Genomic DNA, 18,776 nt, shown 5'->3' with positions numbered 1-18,776 from the left:
CAATAACTAGTTTGTTTGAATCTACTAGGCAGATGGTAACAATTGCTTACCAAGCATAATTGATCAGTGAAGCTCTTAAAATGCAGTTGATTCTGAATCCGGCCGCGGCTGTCTCTTACTGGGGTAAAGTAACATTTCGGGAAGTGAGCTAGCAGTGATAAGAGAACTGGATGAAAATTTTTTCTCATCGTACAGATCAGTATTTAGTGGCGAAATGATGTTCGACACCTGTACGCGATGTAACTTCGTAAGGCCTCGAATGTTTTAAAGGATTGCATTAGAATATTGGATTTATTCATTTTAATTGGTTATCAAAAATCCTAGTTTGAAATAAGGTGCCTGCTGGGCAAAATAATAGCCGAGCAAACCGCAGTTTGAATTCGTTTTGGTTCTACGTAACCGTTTAGATTATTCATGTAGAAATTAAAGGCAAATTCATGAATCTTTTAAATGAATTTAATTTTAAATATTAAAGGAGCGTTCTCCATACGTTTGTATGCGGAACGTTGTTAATATTAGCTGAAGGATCTTTGATTGTAACAGAGTGAACAGAAAATAAAACACAACAGCTACTTAAATTGTGTGTTGTGCATGTTAAGTGCTCATTTGTCAGAGTAAAAAAGAACGTCTAGTTTCCCTTAACAGCTAAGATTTCGACTGATCAAGTCTTCATTAGTTGCCACTCGAATGAAGTGCCACTACAGAATCACTACATAACCTTACAAAGCAATAGCCTAGTTCAGAAGCTTTTGCAAGGAGCAGCCACTAATACCAATACGTACTAGCAACGCAGCATCTAAACGGGAAAATCAGGTTAGCTAGGTTTGAGAGAAGCAATATCGTCCAATCCTAGGAGGCTTCTATTCGTTCAATTGTTTTTGGTTTGTGCGCTTGGCCATATACTAGACGCTCACTCAAACACAAAAATGTTTTAAAAATATGAGAACCTATTGAATTAGATTTGACCAGCGCACGTCCAAGTGATGTTTTCTATTTGAAGGTTCACATCTCCAAGACCGTGAATATTTCTCATTTTTCATGTCTTTGTCGTTTTTGTGAACTAACCCATTGTATAATGATTTTGGTGCGAGATTCTTCTTTCTTCTTAACAGTAACACTTACCTTTCTCTCTCTTTGGCTTGAAAGCAAACACACAGAGTGCCTAGTCGTGATTAATAATTTTTGGTACGATGATTTATAATTGGGTAAATTCAATAGAACGCCCTGTTTTCTCGCCTTTATTTTGGGGGCGTTAAATAACGGATGTTGTTGTTAGATGCCATGAATTAAACAAGCGATAATACCCGGGTTTGCATATCTGATTTCGCAAGCTCAGAAACCGGGAGCTTTGATTAAAGAAGATCGAAAGGTTTGTTCATTTATAACGTCATGTGGCGTTTTAATCTTTTACTTCATAGTACTTTCATGGTACTTTACATCCAGGAAGAAACAGTGTAGTACTTACATAAAACTCGTAGCAATAACGCCCCGAACTTGCTCCTCCACAACGTATAGAGGTACGAAAATGATGATTATTTTTATCAATTCTGTGCAAGGTTTCTACAAGGAATGTCTCGGTGGCCATAAAATGTACCTAACAGCCTAAAAATCGATAAAAAGGGATTTCAGGTGATGACGTTATTGAGACGTCATAATTTAATACATCAACGCCGATGAAGTCAGCCTTTTGATGAAGTCTTTCCCTCATTAATGAAATGCGGAGATGTGCTATTTTTAGGTGATTTAATCGGTTTGACAGGTTTTCTGGTTATTTAAGTTCGAGGAATGTCTTGCAGTTTGCCTGGTTTACTTATTAAAACTATTAAAGAAAGGTATTCTTTGGTTGATCCATATTGTCGAAGGAGTATAAGCGCTAACTTGCCCCCGTGACTGAGCTGTAACCGTATGTATGCATGTCAGTAGGATAGGAACTAGGATATTGTATTGCTACGGCGCTTTTTAGCATTTGTGTTGTTTGTTTTGTGTCTATCATACTAAGTTACTTTTTTTAAACTTGTATTTGGTATGTAAACTTCAAAACGTCTTTAACAACTAGTGCATGTTATAGACACACTCTTACATGTCGAGGAAGCGGTTCAGTGTTAGCTGTAATACCTACCTCAAGGAGAACCACCTCTTGGCCCCTGAAAGCCGAAAGCTCTCAAATGAGTTGGCTCTTGCTCATCTGACTGAGGACACTTGGATTGGTTTAAGTCCTATCTCTCTGATCGTCAACAGGTCACCTCAGTCGGCAACAGCTGTCTCTCGATCGTCTCCGAGGCCAATCACAGTCAGGGTGCCCCAAGGAAGTGTAAATGAGATACCGACAATTTTCCAAATCTCCCCTTTTAACCCCCACCCCCCCAACTTTAAGTCCCAATTTTTTAAGGGTGCCTTGATTAAAGGAGGGGGTTACGTTGTAAGTCAAAGCGTTTTCCCTGAACATTGAATAATTGAAGCACGTCCGTGATTGCTTCTCAATAATCAACGCTACAAGCCCAGGCAAACTCTGCTTTTTGAAATTATCATTTATTCATCTGGTTTTCTTTAGTATAAGTATTGTTATAAGTATTGTTTTTATTTCCTTTATTTCATTTCATTTTTTTTTAACCCTCTACGTTTTCAGGTACGCACGTGCGTACCGTGCTTATAGGTAGCTACGCACGCTTTCTGCCTCAGGTCATTCTCTACACTGATGATACGTTAATTTTCGATTCTGCCAAATCAACCCAGAACGTAGAGACCTTTCTAAACAAGGACCTTGAATTTGCTGGCTTCGGCTACAGTCAAATCTCCTTACTCTTGACTGTTCTAAATCTGAATTCTCTGTTTTTATTTGGGAGTTAACGCGCCGTCTAAAGTCCATAAAAGTATCATCATGTCTGATCAACGATAGTCCCCTCGAAGAAGCTAGCTCTTTAATTAACAGTGAGTTTAGTGAATTTAGTTTAGCTTCTTCTTTTTTTTTTTTGAAAAACACTTGTGAAATAACGGCATAGCTTTAAAAAGTAGGCTGATTATGTGTAGTAATTGCATAATTGCATGTATGCTTCGGTGTGTAGTCCAAGTGTGCATGACTGCCATGTGATAATTACTGTAATTGTTGTAACTGATATACTTTGGAATAAATACCTTGAAATCTTTTAAATAATTTGAATAATCAACCTGGGAAAAGGCTTCTCGTCTCGCCTCCTCAGAAGGGCGCAGTATAAATGACTTGATCCCTAAGCCGCATTTTACTGTTAAATATATTTGAGTGGATGAATTTTTGATTTTATAATGGCCAGTGGTCGGGGTTTCGTAATGGCTAAGTTTTACGAGGCCAGTGCTTACAGGAATACACTACGATTATCTACCCCTTCTTTGGATGAAGTGGCGTGGGCAATATTTTGCGGATATTTTGTTCCGGCCTTCAGGCTGCGCTAAGCTCCTTTTTCTTCACCATCATTGTACACTTGGTTGAATGCATCCTGGTCCACAATCATGGGGGTTGCTTATCTTCATCACTATCTTTATGATTTTTAAACTCTGCACCCTCCCCCCCCCCCCCCCCCCGCCCCTGCCCTTGCCGGTCTGCCATAATACCCTTCACGCCTGAGTTCGTGTTTGTAGAAAACACCTAAAGGGTAGAGATACCTGCCTAAAAATCGTTGGGATGGACCTCCACTCCGAACATCTTCATTCCCGCCTCCCCGCACAAAAGAGGGACTGGATTGGTCCACCGAGGAGTGGCCTACCAATCGCTTTTTTCGGCTTACTCTCTGGTCGGCACTTTCATTTCGCCTGCAAAGTTGCCACCAAGGTAAAGGTTTTCCTTTAAAATTTGATATTGATTACTGGTTAAAAGAGAGATAAAGTGAGAACGATAATGTCTTTGTATTTCCAGATCTTTTGAATGACCTTTGTCGAGGTGTTTCGGTCGGATGGTACTGACACATCGATAAGCTTGCAATGTCGGATGGTATGGTCCTTGATCCCTATATCAGGCTTTTCACCGACAAGTCTCAATCCCTATGTACCTACAGAGGATTGTAACTTCTCCATTTTCGGTGATTGCTCGGCGGGCTTGTGTTTCTACCAGCTCTCCAATACTTTTTGTCTGCACTTCAGGACAAAAGTAGTTCGGCACATAAAGGGATGTTTAGTCTAGCAGATATTCCACAGCGGATATCATCCGTCAAGTTGTATTCTTAGTTTTCTGTCCATGCTTTTAGGAACTACTCACGCAATTTTCTTCTTCGTGAAAAGCTTTTTCCTACTGCTCCACAAGAACAACACAGCCTCGTCCCCAGGGCTTCTCGGTTTCTGTCCCTTTTCCTGGTAATTACCTTGCCCTGTGTGGTACCACTGAGGCCATTTTCTGGATACAGCAAACGTCTTCCAAATTTGGTCAACCCTAGCTTGTTATGAAGAATTAGCCGTGGGATTTGAGCCAATCAGAAACGGAGAAATATTTTTAATGAACGATAATAAAATATACTTCAATATCTGCTGCTGTGTGAAGGGCAGTTCAATAACACTATGTTGGAGTTATGAAATATTTTGATAATTTAATGGAAAAAATTTATCATATTCAGTCTTACAATGCTTACCGTGTGACACGAAATTTTTGCGGGAGTTAATATTTGCGGATTGGCGATTTTTTGTGTTTTGCGGGAACTAATTTTGGCGACTAGGACAGATTGGTTTTTCTTGCATGCTGGGAATTAATTTTTGCGATTTTCAGAAAGTACTCAGTACCGAGCATTGATAATATTTTCGTTTTTGTTAAGTACGTTCCATATAAATACATATTACAATACCACGGTATGTAACACTAGTAATTCATTGTGTGCCGTTTTGTCTCTGAATGAAAGAGGCAAGTTGTAATTGATTTCTTAGTACTTGATTTTTGTGCAGCGAATTTAAGTTAGAGAATATTTACTTTTTGCGGTAAAAATCATGCGGTAATTTTTATTTGCGGAAACTTTTTTTTGCGGATCGCTGGAAAGATCACAAAAATCGCAAAAATTAGAACCCGCAAAAATTTCGTGCCACACGGTATGCGTTTTTTGGCAGCGATTTTTCAATATTACTGGCAATGTTCTATATAAAAGGTAAATGTGACTTCTTGTACTTCAATTATTTTAGGGGGAGGACGCAGCAATTCAGTTTTCGTTTAACAGCGAAATACCCGTCAATAGCAGACTAAAGTTGTTATGTGGGTACCTGTCGGTACCTGTCGGTATACCGCTGTGACAAGTGTAGTTTTGAGACTGAGTTAATAAGCCTGAGTTGGACACTAAAGAAAGTTCTCAGATCATATTTTTTAACTGTGCTCTGATTGAACAAATCAGGAAATCAGTAATATTCTTACCCGCGCCAACGGTTATAAGTACGCAGTAAGATCAAGAACCCTTTCGACCCCTTATCTTAACTGAACTAGTAAATTACCCAATTAATCGTAACTATAACAAAATTCTCAAATTTGATTGGCTATCAACTGTCTTGATTTCAGCACTGATAGGACAGTGTAATAGGGGCAGTACGCGTCATGCGCAAGTAGATAAGTAATTGGACAGTACGCGCCATCGCACGCGAGCTGCAATGACTTTTTTTCAGCGCCAGTGAAAAAAAAAACCCTTCGAAATTCCTTGTGTTTTAATTAAAAGAGGCTCAAATACCACATATTTTTTATAGTTATGATTAATTGGTAACAGAACTTCGTGTCGTCCAATTCGGTCTGTACCCGGTCGTCCGATTTTGTTACATGTGTATAATTATTCCGCATTTTATTGTAGAGCACAATTATTCTAAGTTTTGTTTTAAGTATTGCAACTTCTTAGTTATATATTTTATTTTTTATTTATATCTATATTTTTATTTCTTAACTCTTCTTGATGTGTAAAACGTTGAAGAGGAATTAAATAGATGTAGATGTAGGTGCCGCATCAGAGCCATATGTAGAGGCTTCATGAAGTTGGCCACCCTAGCTACACCATGCACAGTCGGCATCTGTACTGTGGTAAGAAAAACTGTGCTGTTTTTTTTGTTGTTGTTTTTTTTCAAGCTTGGGCTAGCTTGTTTCTTTTTTCGTTTATGAGACCAGATTCTTTTTTGTTTGTTTTTGCTTTGTCCACCCTAGACACACTGCGGGAATTGTAGATGATATGACTTGTGCCACGATGCTTGCTTCTCTGCCAAAACATGAACATGCGTCCTGCAGAGAAAGAGGGACTGAAAGGCATCCAGTTTTGTAAGCTTGAAAAATTAATTAACTCTTTAGGAAAGAACTATTAAAACAACTTTGGGTTCTGCCCTTTCATAGCTTGCTCTTCGTGAACAGCTGTCGTAATTCCCTGACATGCGATACAACAGACTCTTGACAATTCCTTTCTTTCTGAAATTTCGCTTGTGAATCGCTAATGCCATAAGTTCTTTTCAGCTTAAAGTGACATAAAAACAAGAAATAATTGCCCCCGCAGGGATTTCGCCGAGGAGGCACTCTAGTAACTCGCACGTATATTAAGGAAAGTACTTACAGTTAAAATATATAGTCATACAGTTAAATATAGAAAAAATCTCGATTTGCTTGAACAGGGGCCGCGAGGAATCGGTAGGTAATGATGACGTTTCTATTGTTTGCGCCCGCAAGTACGAAATGGTCAGGATGACGTAAAGACAGAACATTCCAAGGGATCGCTTAGGTAGATTTTTTACATTTATTGTGCAGTCATACTTCGACACTCTTTTGCGTTACGTGTTATCAGTGACATTCTGTGGAGCAGTTGTTTCAGTGAAAGTTATGGACCAAAATTTTAACGACACTCGTTAAGCGCAGATGAAGTTATAAGATGCGTACTGTGTATATATAAACACTTGGAGAGTTTGCCAGACACAAGTTCACAAATCTTTGATTGGAAACCTTGCCAGACACTCTTTCTTTCTCTTTGACCGGAATAAGACTCAGCCCCAGACAAGCAAGACGAGTGACAAACGGCTAGCTTATCACTAGAAGAACGATGGCCCGGGGGGGGGGGGGGGGTACTGCCATATATGGGCTATATAGGTATGTGCCGCTGTGAAGGGTATGGTTTTCAAGCAGTTTACTCTAGGATAGGGTATATAAATCAGAGCGTTTGGGTCTAGAATAGGGTGTCATTTTTCAGGAAACTGATCAGTTGGTTGAAGATTTTATCTAGACAAGGGAAACAGCTACTCTAGGAGAGTCTCAATGGGATTAACCGATAGGCGTAAAACGGCCAAAAATTTAGTCGATAGCCGTAAAAATTGAAAAAAATTAACCGTTAGCCGAAAATAGGGTAAAAAAGAGTTAACCGTAAAAGAAATTGTTCCCTAGATGTTTTTTATTTCCCGGCTAGTGTAACTCCGTACGCACGTGAGGCGAAGCGCCTTTTAGGTGTTAACCAAGAACTAGGCTCCATTTCCGGCGCTCTCTCGGGGGAAGAATTTTTTCCATAGCGAAAGTGTGGCTTCCTGCTGAGGATTAATATTTGCAATTTTCAGGAGGTCGTGCCCTCGAAACACTAGTGAAACAACACGCAGAGATGTCACTGTTTGTAAAACACGTTGCCGATAAACAACATTTCCCTGTTTTTCTCTGACGCTACTGTAGACATTGCCATGTTTAGTCCCTGTACGGAGTCTTCCCAAGCAATCTCGGTCAAAACATTTCGGTGGCGAACTCGCTCGGACCACGTGACCCGAAACGCATTAGCCGCGCGGAATAATGCGGCCTACGGACAAGGCAACGGCAGACGGTCGTTCCGTACAGTCCTTCGCTATCATTAAAAACACTACACACGAGATTTTTGTTATTGGCCGTTTTCACCTCAGAGCTAGAAATAGATCATCCGTCTAAGACTAGCCTGTGTACAGTCGTGCCCTCCCCACAGACACCCCTTCCCCGACTTTTTCTTACGGGAGGAGGTGGCTGTACACGGGCTATCTGGAACGGATAATCCCGTCTGCAAAGGCGGATTGTTCATTCAAAATTAAACTATTCCATTTTTGAAATTAAGACGTATTACCTATCTGTCGCGAATCATCAAACGGATAACCCGTCTCACACGAATAATTCTTCTCTAGTGTGGAAACGGCCATTTCTGTTATAATGAATGTCGCGCCTCGGCCTTGAGTTGGGCGTTCGCGTGTCTGCTTTTGCTTTTTCACAAAGATTGTTTTTAAATTGACTATTGACATTTCTATGTGTGAAATAATATTAGAAGTGGAATACTTTATAAAAAGTATGATCTATCAAATGTTAAAATTTTTCAAAAGAATAGCATATTTCATCCCGAGATGATCCGAAGACCTTTATTTTGAATTGATTTAAAGATACAAAAAAAATATAGGTTAATTAATATTTAACTTTTTGAAATTAAAGAAGTTAATTTTTAACTTTTTTTGTTAACCGTAACTGAATAAAATTAACCGATAGCCGTAAAAGAGCCAAAATTTTAGCCGATAACCGTAAAAGCCACCACCCCATTGAGACCCTCCTCTAGGATAGGGGGATTTGGGGAGTTTACTCTAGTATAGGGTAGCAAAATTCAGCTGAACTAGCTTTGTTATAGGTTAAGGGTTCCAGGGTTCCAGCGGCACATCCCTAAAGTACCCCCCCCCCCCCCCCCCGGGAACGATGGACGATTACAGAAATTCAACGACAATCAAATTCTGTGCTGACTTATTCCCTGCTCACAGATGTCCTTCCGCTATAAAGTTTAAAATAAGACTAGAATGCGCGAGTGTGAATTGATCAAACGTCCTTTTGATTTCTAAGGCTTCCTTTCCGGCAAATAAAATGAACTGAATGTAAGAGAAATAGCGAAAAATTCAACCCCGGCTTCTAATTAAGTCTTTTCTTATGGTTTAGAATAAACTATTCTCGAAACTGAGAATGCTTTGATCAAAGCTGTGTAAATCGACCTGAAACTGTGCATGGAACCTTGCGTTTCCTGTATTTATCTCACCTATTGTATGGAATATGTGTAAAACTCTTCCTTATGAATCGGTATATTTCAAAGAGCTACACAACGAGCAAGAATGCTATTGACCGACAATACACCAGTACAGAGAGGGGCAGCTGTAGTGTCTGAACTATTACTAGTTAATAAATAAGGCTTAAAACACAAAACAAGTTCTCCTCTAATTAAGATACATTAGACAAGGAAAAAAGAACCCCAGAAGCTGAGTTCTTGCAGGTTCTGAAGCATAGACGCGGCCATCTTAGAAATGACTTATGAAAGTGTGGGCGGACTGTGAACTAGCTTCAAGGGCACAGTAATATCAACTTATTTTTACAATCAATAAGGTTATAAGAGGGTCTCAATGGGGTGGTGGCTTTTACGGTTATCGGCTAAAATTTTGGCTCTTTTGCGGCTATCGGCTAATTTTTTTCAGTTACGGTTAACAAAAAAGTTAAAAATTAACTTCTTTTGTTTCAAAAGTTAAATATTAATTAACAAGTATTTTTTGTATCTTTAAATCAAAATAAAGGTCTTCGGATCATCTCGGGACGGAAACAAGCTATTCTTTTGAAAAATTTTAACATTTGATAGATCATACTTTTTATAAAGTATTTCACTTCTAATATTATTTTACAAATAGAAATGTCAATAGTCAATTTAAAAATAATCTTTTGTGAAAAAGCAAAAGCGGACACGCAAACGCCCAACTCAAGGCCCGGGCGCGACATTCATTATAAGAGGGTCTCAATGGGGTGGTGGCTTTTACGGTTATCGGCTAAAATTTTGGCTCTTTTACGGCTATCGGTTAATTTTATTCAGTTACGGTTAACAAAAAAAGTTAAAAATTAACTTCTTTAATTTCAAAAAGTTAAATATTAATTAACCTATATTTTTTTTGTATCTTTAAATCAAAATAAAGGTCTTCGGATCATCTCGGGATGAAATATGCTATTCTTTTGAAAAATTTTAACATTTGATAGATCATACTTTTTATAAAGTATTCCACTTCTAATATTATTTCACACATAGAAATGTCAATAGTCAATTTAAAAATAATCTTTGTGAAAAAGCAAAAGCAGACACGCGAACGCCCAACTCAAGCCCGAGTCGCGACATTCATTATAACAGAAATGGCCGTTTCCACACTAGAGAAGAATTATTCGTGTGAGACGGGTTATCCGTTTGATGATTCGCGACAGATAGGTAATACGTCTTAATTTCAAAAATGGAATAGTTTTAATTTTGAATGAACAATCCGCCTTTGCAGACGGGATTATCCGTTCCAGATAGCCCGTGTACAGCCACCTCCTCCCGTAAGAAAAAGTCGGGGAAGGGGTGTCTGTGGGGAGGGCACGACTGTACACAGGCTAGTCTTAGACGGATGATCTATTTCTAGCTCTGAGGTGAAAACGGCCAATAACAAAAATCTCGTGTGTAGTGTTTTTAATGATAGCGAAGGACTGTACGGAACGACCGTCTGCCGTTGCCTTGTCCGTAGGCCGCATTATTCCGCGCGGCTAATGCGTTTCGGGTCACGTGGTCCGAGCGAGTTCGCCACCGAAATGTTTTGACCGAGATTGCTTGGGAAGACTCCGTACAGGGACTAAACATGGCAATGTCTACAGTAGCGTCAGAGAAAAACAGGGAAATGTTGTTTATCGGCAACGTGTTTTACAAACAGTGACATCTCTGCGTGTTGTTTCACTAGTGTTTCGAGGGCACGACCTCCTGAAAATTGCAAATATTAATCCTCAGCAGGAAGCCACACTTTCGCTATGGAAAAAATTCTTCCCCCGAGAGAGCGCCGGAAATGGAGCCTAGTTCTTGGTTAACACCTAAAAGGCGCTTCGCCTCACGTGCGTACGAAGTTACACTAGCCGGGAAATAAAAAACATCTAGGGAACAATTTCTTTTACGGTTAACTCTTTTTTACCCTATTTTCGGTTAACGGTTAATTTTTTTCAATTTTTACGGCTATCGACTAAATTTTTGGCCGTTTTACGCCTATCGGTTAATCCCATTGAGACTCTCCTAGAGTAGCTGTTTCCCTTGTCTAGATAAAATCTTCAACCAACTGATCAGTTTCCTGAAAAATGACACCCTATTCTAGACCCAAACGCTCTGATTTATATACCCTATCCTAGAGTAAACTGCTTGAAAACCATACCCTTCACAGCGGCACATACCTATATAGCCTATCGGTTAATCCCATTGAGACTCTCTTATAACAGAAATGGCCGTTTTCACACTAGAGACCGATTATTAGTGCGAGACGGGTTATCCGTTTGATGATTCGCGTCAGATAGGTAATACTTCTTAATTTAATAGTTTTAATTTTGAATGAACAATCCGCCTGACTTCATCCGTCAATTTCGACGGACAGTTTGAAGACGGGATTATCCGTTCCAGATAGCCTGTGTACAGCCGCCCCCTCCCCTCAGAAAAAATTGGAGAAGGGGTGTCTGAGGGGAGGGCGCGACTGTACACAGGCTAGTCTCAGACGGATAATCCATTTCTAGCTCTAGCGTGAAAACGGCCAATAACAAAATTCCCGTGTCCAGTGTTTTTAATGATAGCGAAGGACTGTACGGAACGACTGTCTGCCGTTGCCTTGTCCGTAGGGCTCATTATTCCGCGCGGCTAATGCGTTTCGAGTCACGTGGTCCGAGTGAGTCCGCCACCGAAATGCCTTGACCGAGATTGCGTGGGAAGATGCCGTACAGGGACTAGGCCTGGCAATGTCTACCGTAGCGTCAGAGAAAAACAGGGAAAGGCTGTTTTTTCAGTGACATCTCTGCGTGTTGTTTCACTTGTGTTTCGAGGGCACGACCTCCTGCAAATCACAAATATTAATCCCCAGAAAGAAGCCACACTTTCGCTATGGAAAAAATTAGTTTCCCGAGAGAGTTAGGGAAATGGAGCCTAGGTCTTGGTCAACACCTAAAAGACGCTTCGCCTAACGTGCGTACGGAGTCACACTAGCCGGGAAATAAAAAACGCAACCATAAGTGAGTTTAGTAGCTCCCTTAAAAGTAGCAAATCTAGAGAAAAGTTTCTTTTACGGTTAACTCTTTTTTACTCTATTTACGGCTAACGGTTAAAATTTTTCAATTTTTACGGCTATCGACTAAATTTTTGGCCGTTTTACGCCTATCGGTTAACCCCATTGAGACCCTCTTATATATGAGAATGCTAGATGGTCGAGTGAAATTGTTATTTACAACACGAGAAGGGTATTGGTATTGGTTCAATTTTCAAACGAGGCACCAGAGGGACCCCGCCCGGTCAAATTTACAAAAATTAAATCCTGGTTTATAGCACGCTTCAGTGGCATATCTGCATTGGGCACCCCTTCTAATATTCGTAGTAGAGCAATAAGCTATAGCTGTGCAAAGTTTGGTGCTTTTGTCAACTCTGTAATGATCGTGACCTTAAGAGACCTGACTATATTGGCCACAAGGAAATGGCAAGGCAGAAACCGCAGTAAAAACAGTGAAGAGGATATATCAAACGAACAAGGACATTCATATGGCACTACTGGACTGCAGGAATACTCCCTACCCAACAAGGACAAGAACACTCTCCTGCTCAAAGGCTACTCTCCCGCCGCACCGGAGGTATCCTTCCTATGATGCCTTCGCTCCTGTAGCCTGTTGTTGCCTATTCTAAAACCGACAAAAATGAGATTGAGGGGCGCCGTACTAGAGCGAAACATTACTACGACAGAAATTTGGGAGGAACGCCACATGATGCAATTCAGCCAGGACAATGGGTGCATACAAAACCCAATCCTCAGCACAAGCATTTAGCCTGGCCCCATGGCACTGTCGAGAAAGTGTCCTCGCTAAGGTCATACACTGTGGTTACCCCTCATGGAAAGACACACAGGACTCGAGTAGAGATCCGATTGGCTTCTGCTCCGCCCGCTGATGCGAAGACCTATATGTCCAGGAAATCGGTGGTTCAGTCCTCATGCCAGTATGACGTCATGTCTCGCTTCGGTGACTTTTCAAAATGGCGGGCAAAGTCGTTGTTGATGAGGAGGATAAAATAATAGAATTTCTTACGCTTATCTTGTTTCATTTTGTTAGATTTGGCGATATTAAGATTCCTATTGAAACAGAAAACCAGTATAATGTACTTATTTTGAATGAAACCTTCAGAGGTGTGATGATTTTTTAAGATTCCTTTCGATCGTCGAGCATGATTGTCGAGCAGTCATATCTATCGGTCACACTTTCGAGGGCCAGTGCACAGCGATGTTATGGTGTCTCGACTCAGCAATAGGAGGTTCATCTAAGGACATACCAGGCTTTGAGTACGTGTAATCTCAGGTCTTCATTGTTGATGGTTCATCATATCAATCCCTTCAAAGTTCGTTTAGCGGCAGGGCGGAAAAGAGGTGAGTGTTAATATCTTTTGTTTCAATGCATTTCCCTGTGTAGGGAATACTCCTGTAATTTTCTAACTCATTCCCGAAGGAAAACAGTTTTGTTAAATTATTATTTTTGTGTAAAGCACGTCTGGCTCTACGCAGCTTTGTGCATGTTATTGTTACCAAAATTAACTAAGAGGGCTATTCAAAATGCCTTTCCACGAGCAACTAGTATTGTCTTGTGTCTTGGAGCCAATGAAATTCAATGTTAACAGAGGCATTTAAGGACACCCTGTTCAAGACGCTTAGTAGTGAAATTGTTAACAGTGTTTTAAACTCATGACCTAGGACATCAAAACCCATTCAGGACAATTCAGTGGCAAATTACCATTAAAAGCAGAATGAGGGTTTTGCTTCAGATTGTCAAATTATAAGCTTACCCCAGGATTTTTGTTTGGGAGTTATTAGTAGTGGTTACACACACCTTGGGTTTGGGGTCTTCCAGAGGGTAAATGGCTTGGGTTTGGTTTAGCTCAGGTTTCACTTTACCCTTGGGGATGCAGTTACACAGTAAAAGACACCCCTCAGGGTAAAATATGAGCTAACTGACCTTGTGAATTGGCGGGAAAAGTGGAGATCAACATGGATGACACGAATCGAAATCTAGTAAGCTTAATTTCAGTGATTCTCCTGCTTATTATTCGACAGTCTTCCATAAACATAACAGTCCAGCAGTTTTTTGCGAGAAGACACCGAAGAAGGCGCTTTCGATTACGCTACCTGCAAGGTTTGTCGGCATTGTATTTAAATTTACGAGCTCGTCGCCAATTTGCTCGCCGGCCTAGAAGAGCTTGGGTATTTCCACGACCACAGAACTGGTTTCAGGAACTTCTAAATAACAATGCACTGGATCACTGGTGGAAAGAAAACTTTAGAGTTTTGCGCGATACCTTTGAATATATATGCCAGCTCGTTGGACCGGTGCTCCAGCGGCAAAACACTAGGATGCGAGATGCCATTCCAGTTCCAAAGCGCGTCGGTGCAAGCCTCTGGCGACTAGCTACTGGAGAGTGCTACCGCTCGTGTGGACTGATGGTTGGGTTTGCAAAACCGACTGTTGTAAAGTGTTGCCATGAATTTGTTCAAGAAATATGCCGACTTCAAGATGAGTTTATCAAATTTCCTTCTACTGTAGCAGAGATAGCTAAAAAAATTAAAGGCTTCGACAATAAAAGTAAATTACCTTATGCAGTTGGAGCAATAGATGGAAGCCATGTACCTATTAAGGCCCCGAAAATTAACCATGAAGACTACTTTAACCGGAAACATTTCTACAGTTTTTTAGTACAGGGAATAGTTGATGCCTCTGGCCTCTATTTATCCGTGGTCACTGGTTTTCCTGGAAGTCTACATGATGCTCGGATGCTGCGTTTAACTGACGTTTATTGGGCTGCTGAAGATGAGAATATCCTAATGGAACCTACATTTGACTTAGGCGGAACTGTAGTGCGCCCACTTATCGTGGGAGACACTGCTTATCCAAACAAAACCTGGCTCATCCGACCATTTAAGGATAACGGTGGGCTTACGCGTGACCAGAGGAATTTCAACCGAGAGGTATCCAAGGCGAGAATAGTATCCGAACATGCATTTGGTATGACCAAAGGAAGGTGGAGGGTATTACTTAAGCGCCTAGACGAAGACAGTGACAGAATACCGGACACTATCATCGCCTGCTGCGTGCTACATAACATTTGTGTTTTACGAGGAGATGAACTCGACATAGATGATAGTGATGATGATGATAGTGATGATGATGATGATGACGACGGCGGCCCCCCCTCCCAGGCTGCAGCTGCGGTTCTACAAGCCCTTGTTCAATACGTTGCAAATCAATAGACATATATCCCCTTGATTTTGTCCTCTTTGCGTCCTAAATTATAGAAGGTTACGAAATAATTATATTTTGCTTTGCAATTTATTTAAGCAATCATATATCTGATCCCATTGATCCAAACCTGAAAGTAACAGCAGATTGAATAAATATGTATATATATATAGTAATATAAAATCAATCAAAAATGGTGTAGAATTTTACACGGGATAATTACAGGAAATATAAAAATTCTGTTTGCTAAACAACTGTAACGTCTATTATACTTAAGAAACAGCGGTTGTAACCATTTTACAGCACTGTGTATTTTAGTGTCCAAAATACTATTCAAGATCAATTAAAATTTCTTTTTGCAGTTTTGCAACAATCATGTAAACAGTTCCTTTTTTCTTTGGAATAAAAGCGCTGAGTTAAACCTATTTTTTGGAAGCAAATATGTCTCCGAGTTTTCCTAACACAGACACAACAAATTCTTGGTGTTGTCGCTGCGCTTCTGCCTGAGATTTGAGGAGAGCTTCAAAAACTCTCTCGTCATTTTCTTCGGATCTTTGGATGGCTTCTTGCTTCATGTCAAGGATTGCTAGCTCCATGTCATCGCCGCTAAGCCTTTTCTTCTTCTTTTTTGGTCCTTTTTCATCCTTTTGCCCAGTTTTTCCAGTTGTCTCTGCATCCGCACTATCTCCTCTAGCAGAGCTGGGCGGCAGTTTCTCTGGTTTCTTACTGCAATCTTGATTTCCGGTCGATAAAATATCGTTGGTATCATCAGAGCTACAATCCTGTCGGTGGGCTTTCGTTTCCTTGACAAATCTTGGATTCACTTTGTCTGATGAAGCCATAAATTTGTCGATGTCTTCATAGTGCTTGAACATTTTCCGTTCCCTTCCTGTGCGATTGTTGTTTTCACATACGCTTTTGTATTTATCCAAGAGCGCCCGCCACTTCTCCTTTAACTGCGCTAATGACTTTTCAGATTCCACGCCATTGTCAAAGCACATACTTTGAAACTGCTTCAAAATATCTTCCCATATTTTTTTTTGGCTTGACTGCTTTTTGTAGACTTAAGTCTATCGTAGTACTCCTTAAAAGTGGCAATTAAGCATCTCTCTTCAGTCAACGACCAGCTACTGCGCTTGTTACGATCGTCGCTTTGGTTCGAGGATTCACTTGGAGTTGGACTAGCGCTGGACATCCCTGTCTGGTTCAAACTGAAGGTGATTGCTTGTACCGGGTACAGGGTTCTGGTAAATCGGGTAGGGATTTAACATCGCTGGATAATGCAGTGGAGGCTGACTTTGAGCCATGCTAACACCATACAGGGTATTACCGGTGTTGTTGATTCCCTGCGGCCTTGTTTGATTTCGTGCCGCAAATAAATATCCGTTGTAATAGGGATCTTCATTTTGACTAGCGTTCCTATAAACAGATAAACAGAAAGATTATAATTTAATCAACTTCGTAACTGGCAGTCTGAAGGGCAAACTCATGAAAATAAATAAAGAAAGAAATACTCACAGTGATGCACGAAACCCTGCTATGTTACCTCGTGCTAGAAGTAGGCGCGAAATTAGCCAAGTGTTTCAGAGGTCACCTCAGAGCGCCTCACGCTATTTCCTGTATTAGCTGCGTTCTGCTTTATGATTGGCCAAGCCACCTCAGGGAGCAGATAAACCGTACTTTTCAGTTCAGGAACTGTCATGGGAAGTTCTTTTGTTCTTTTTGATGTATCCATGGAAATAACCCTAGGGCAGTTTCGGTCTGGGAAAAGCGGTTACACACAAAAAAGTCTTTTCCCGTGGGCAAACGCTATTTACCCATGGGTAAAAGGGCTAGTATAACCATGACTATTGATTTATGACTGAACTTGCTTGGCGTTGAGAACTGTTAGTCCTAAATGCTCTGGAAATATTACACTGTAATATTGTAAGATCTGCTTTGACATTTTCAAATGATCCATTGGGTGGAAACCATTGAGGAGGAATCACATGGCAGGCTACAAAAGGGATTTTTTTCTCTCAGAGCCACCCAGAGGCGATGGTTCCCCTCAGTCAAATAAGCACAGCCAGTGTGCAGGTCACAGGAAATAATCAGGGGCTCTTGAAATCCCTTCTTCAAAATGAAACGCCTGACTTGCTCCAAGTGATTAAAATCATTTCCCAGCTTTGGTGTCAGTGATCTGTCACATTCTCCGTACTCCCATAATTCTGTTGTTTTTACCATTTGATAATCATATGTTTGGTCAAACAAATCAGACATATAAGATTTGGCACACATCCTTTGCTTTTCATTTTCAGTGGGCTCATCAACTCTTTGGAAAAATAAATCTTCTGAACTGCCTAACAGTCTAAAATCACTTTCAAATTCTTCTTCACTATCACTAGAGGGCAATGTGTCCTTTTCTAGGGCAGCAATCATTTCCTTAAATGATTTATTCTCTGGTGATTGCTCAAAGGATAGCTCTTCAGCTCTTCGTCTCTCACACTAATTTTCAGTTCTCTTGGTGGGTCGTGTGTTGGCTTACTCCTTTTTTTTTAATTTTTTAATTTTTTAAAATTTTTTTGTAATTTTTTAATTTTTTTTAATTTTTAATTTTTTTTAAATTTTCTTATTTTTAAATTTTTTTAACTTTTTAATGTTGTATTATTTTTTTTTTATTTTTTTAAATTTTTTAAATGAACACTAGTGAGCAGCACAAAGCAACGCGAGGATCTTGCTTACTTGATTTTATTCCTCCGACCGGTTTCGTCTGATCACACAGACTTCATCAGGAAGTATAACAAGATAGAGCTAAGGAACTAACCTTATACCTAATGATTAAGACCAATAGTCAGGTCTCTTAAGGTCAGGATCGTTACAGAGTTGACAAAAGCACCAAACTTTGCACAGCGATAGCTTATTGCAGTACCATGAATATTAGAGGGGGTGCCCAATGCAAATATGCCACTGAAGCGTGCTAAACAGGATTTAATTATTGTAAATTTCACCTGCTGGCATCCCTGTGGTGTTTTGATTGAAAATTGTTATTTAATACCTTAAATTACTCAGAATGCTCTTCTCATATTGTAAACAACAATTTCACTCGAGCATCTGGCATTCCCATCCATTATTAGCTTATTGATTGTATAATTAAGTTGATTATTACTGTGCCCTTAAAGCAAGTCCACAGTCCGCCCACATTTTCATAAGTCATTCCTAAGATGGCCTTGTCTTTGCTTCTAACTTGCAAGTACTCAGCTTCTGGGCTTCTCTTATCCTTCTCTAATATACTTCAATTAGAGGAGGGCTTATTGTGTGGCTTAAGCCTTATTTATCAAGTATTACGTGTCATTACATGTCACTTTAAGCTAAAGAAAACGTATGGCATAGCAATTCGCACACAAAATTTCAGAAAAAAGAAATTGTCAAAGGGTCTGTTGTATCACATATTATCAGGGATTTATGATAGCTGTTCATGAAGAGCAAATAACGAAATGACAGAACCCAAAATAGTTTTTTCCTAAGGAGGTAGTTAATTTTTTAACATAGGCCTGGATGCCTTTCA

At 40.1% G+C, this 18,776-nt stretch overlaps 1 protein-coding gene and 1 pseudogene across 1 annotated transcript; one reads left to right on the top strand and one right to left on the bottom strand.

The window, feature by feature from the left end:
- The first annotated feature begins 13,986 nt into the window (after positions 1-13,986).
- On the top strand, positions 13,987-15,243 carry LOC140948895 (uncharacterized). The gene has a single exon (XM_073398161.1). It carries the CDS (start codon positions 13,987-13,989, stop codon positions 15,241-15,243), a length of 1,257 nt encoding a protein of 418 aa, XP_073254262.1.
- LOC140949258 (uncharacterized) lies at positions 15,122-16,539 on the bottom strand (annotated as a pseudogene).
- Between the last annotated feature and the right edge of the window lie 2,237 nt (positions 16,540-18,776).

The sequence above is a fragment of the Porites lutea genome, chromosome 9 (assembly GCF_958299795.1).
Source record: "Porites lutea chromosome 9, jaPorLute2.1, whole genome shotgun sequence".
Lineage (NCBI taxonomy): Eukaryota > Metazoa > Cnidaria > Anthozoa > Scleractinia > Poritidae > Porites > Porites lutea.
This window is presented reverse-complemented; position numbering and strand designations above follow the sequence as displayed.

Bases quoted from the DNA above. Each gene is read 5' to 3' on its own strand.
- LOC140948895 (XM_073398161.1), top strand. From the start codon at position 13,987: ATGGATGACACGAATCGAAATCTAGTAAGCTTAATTTCAGTGATTCTC.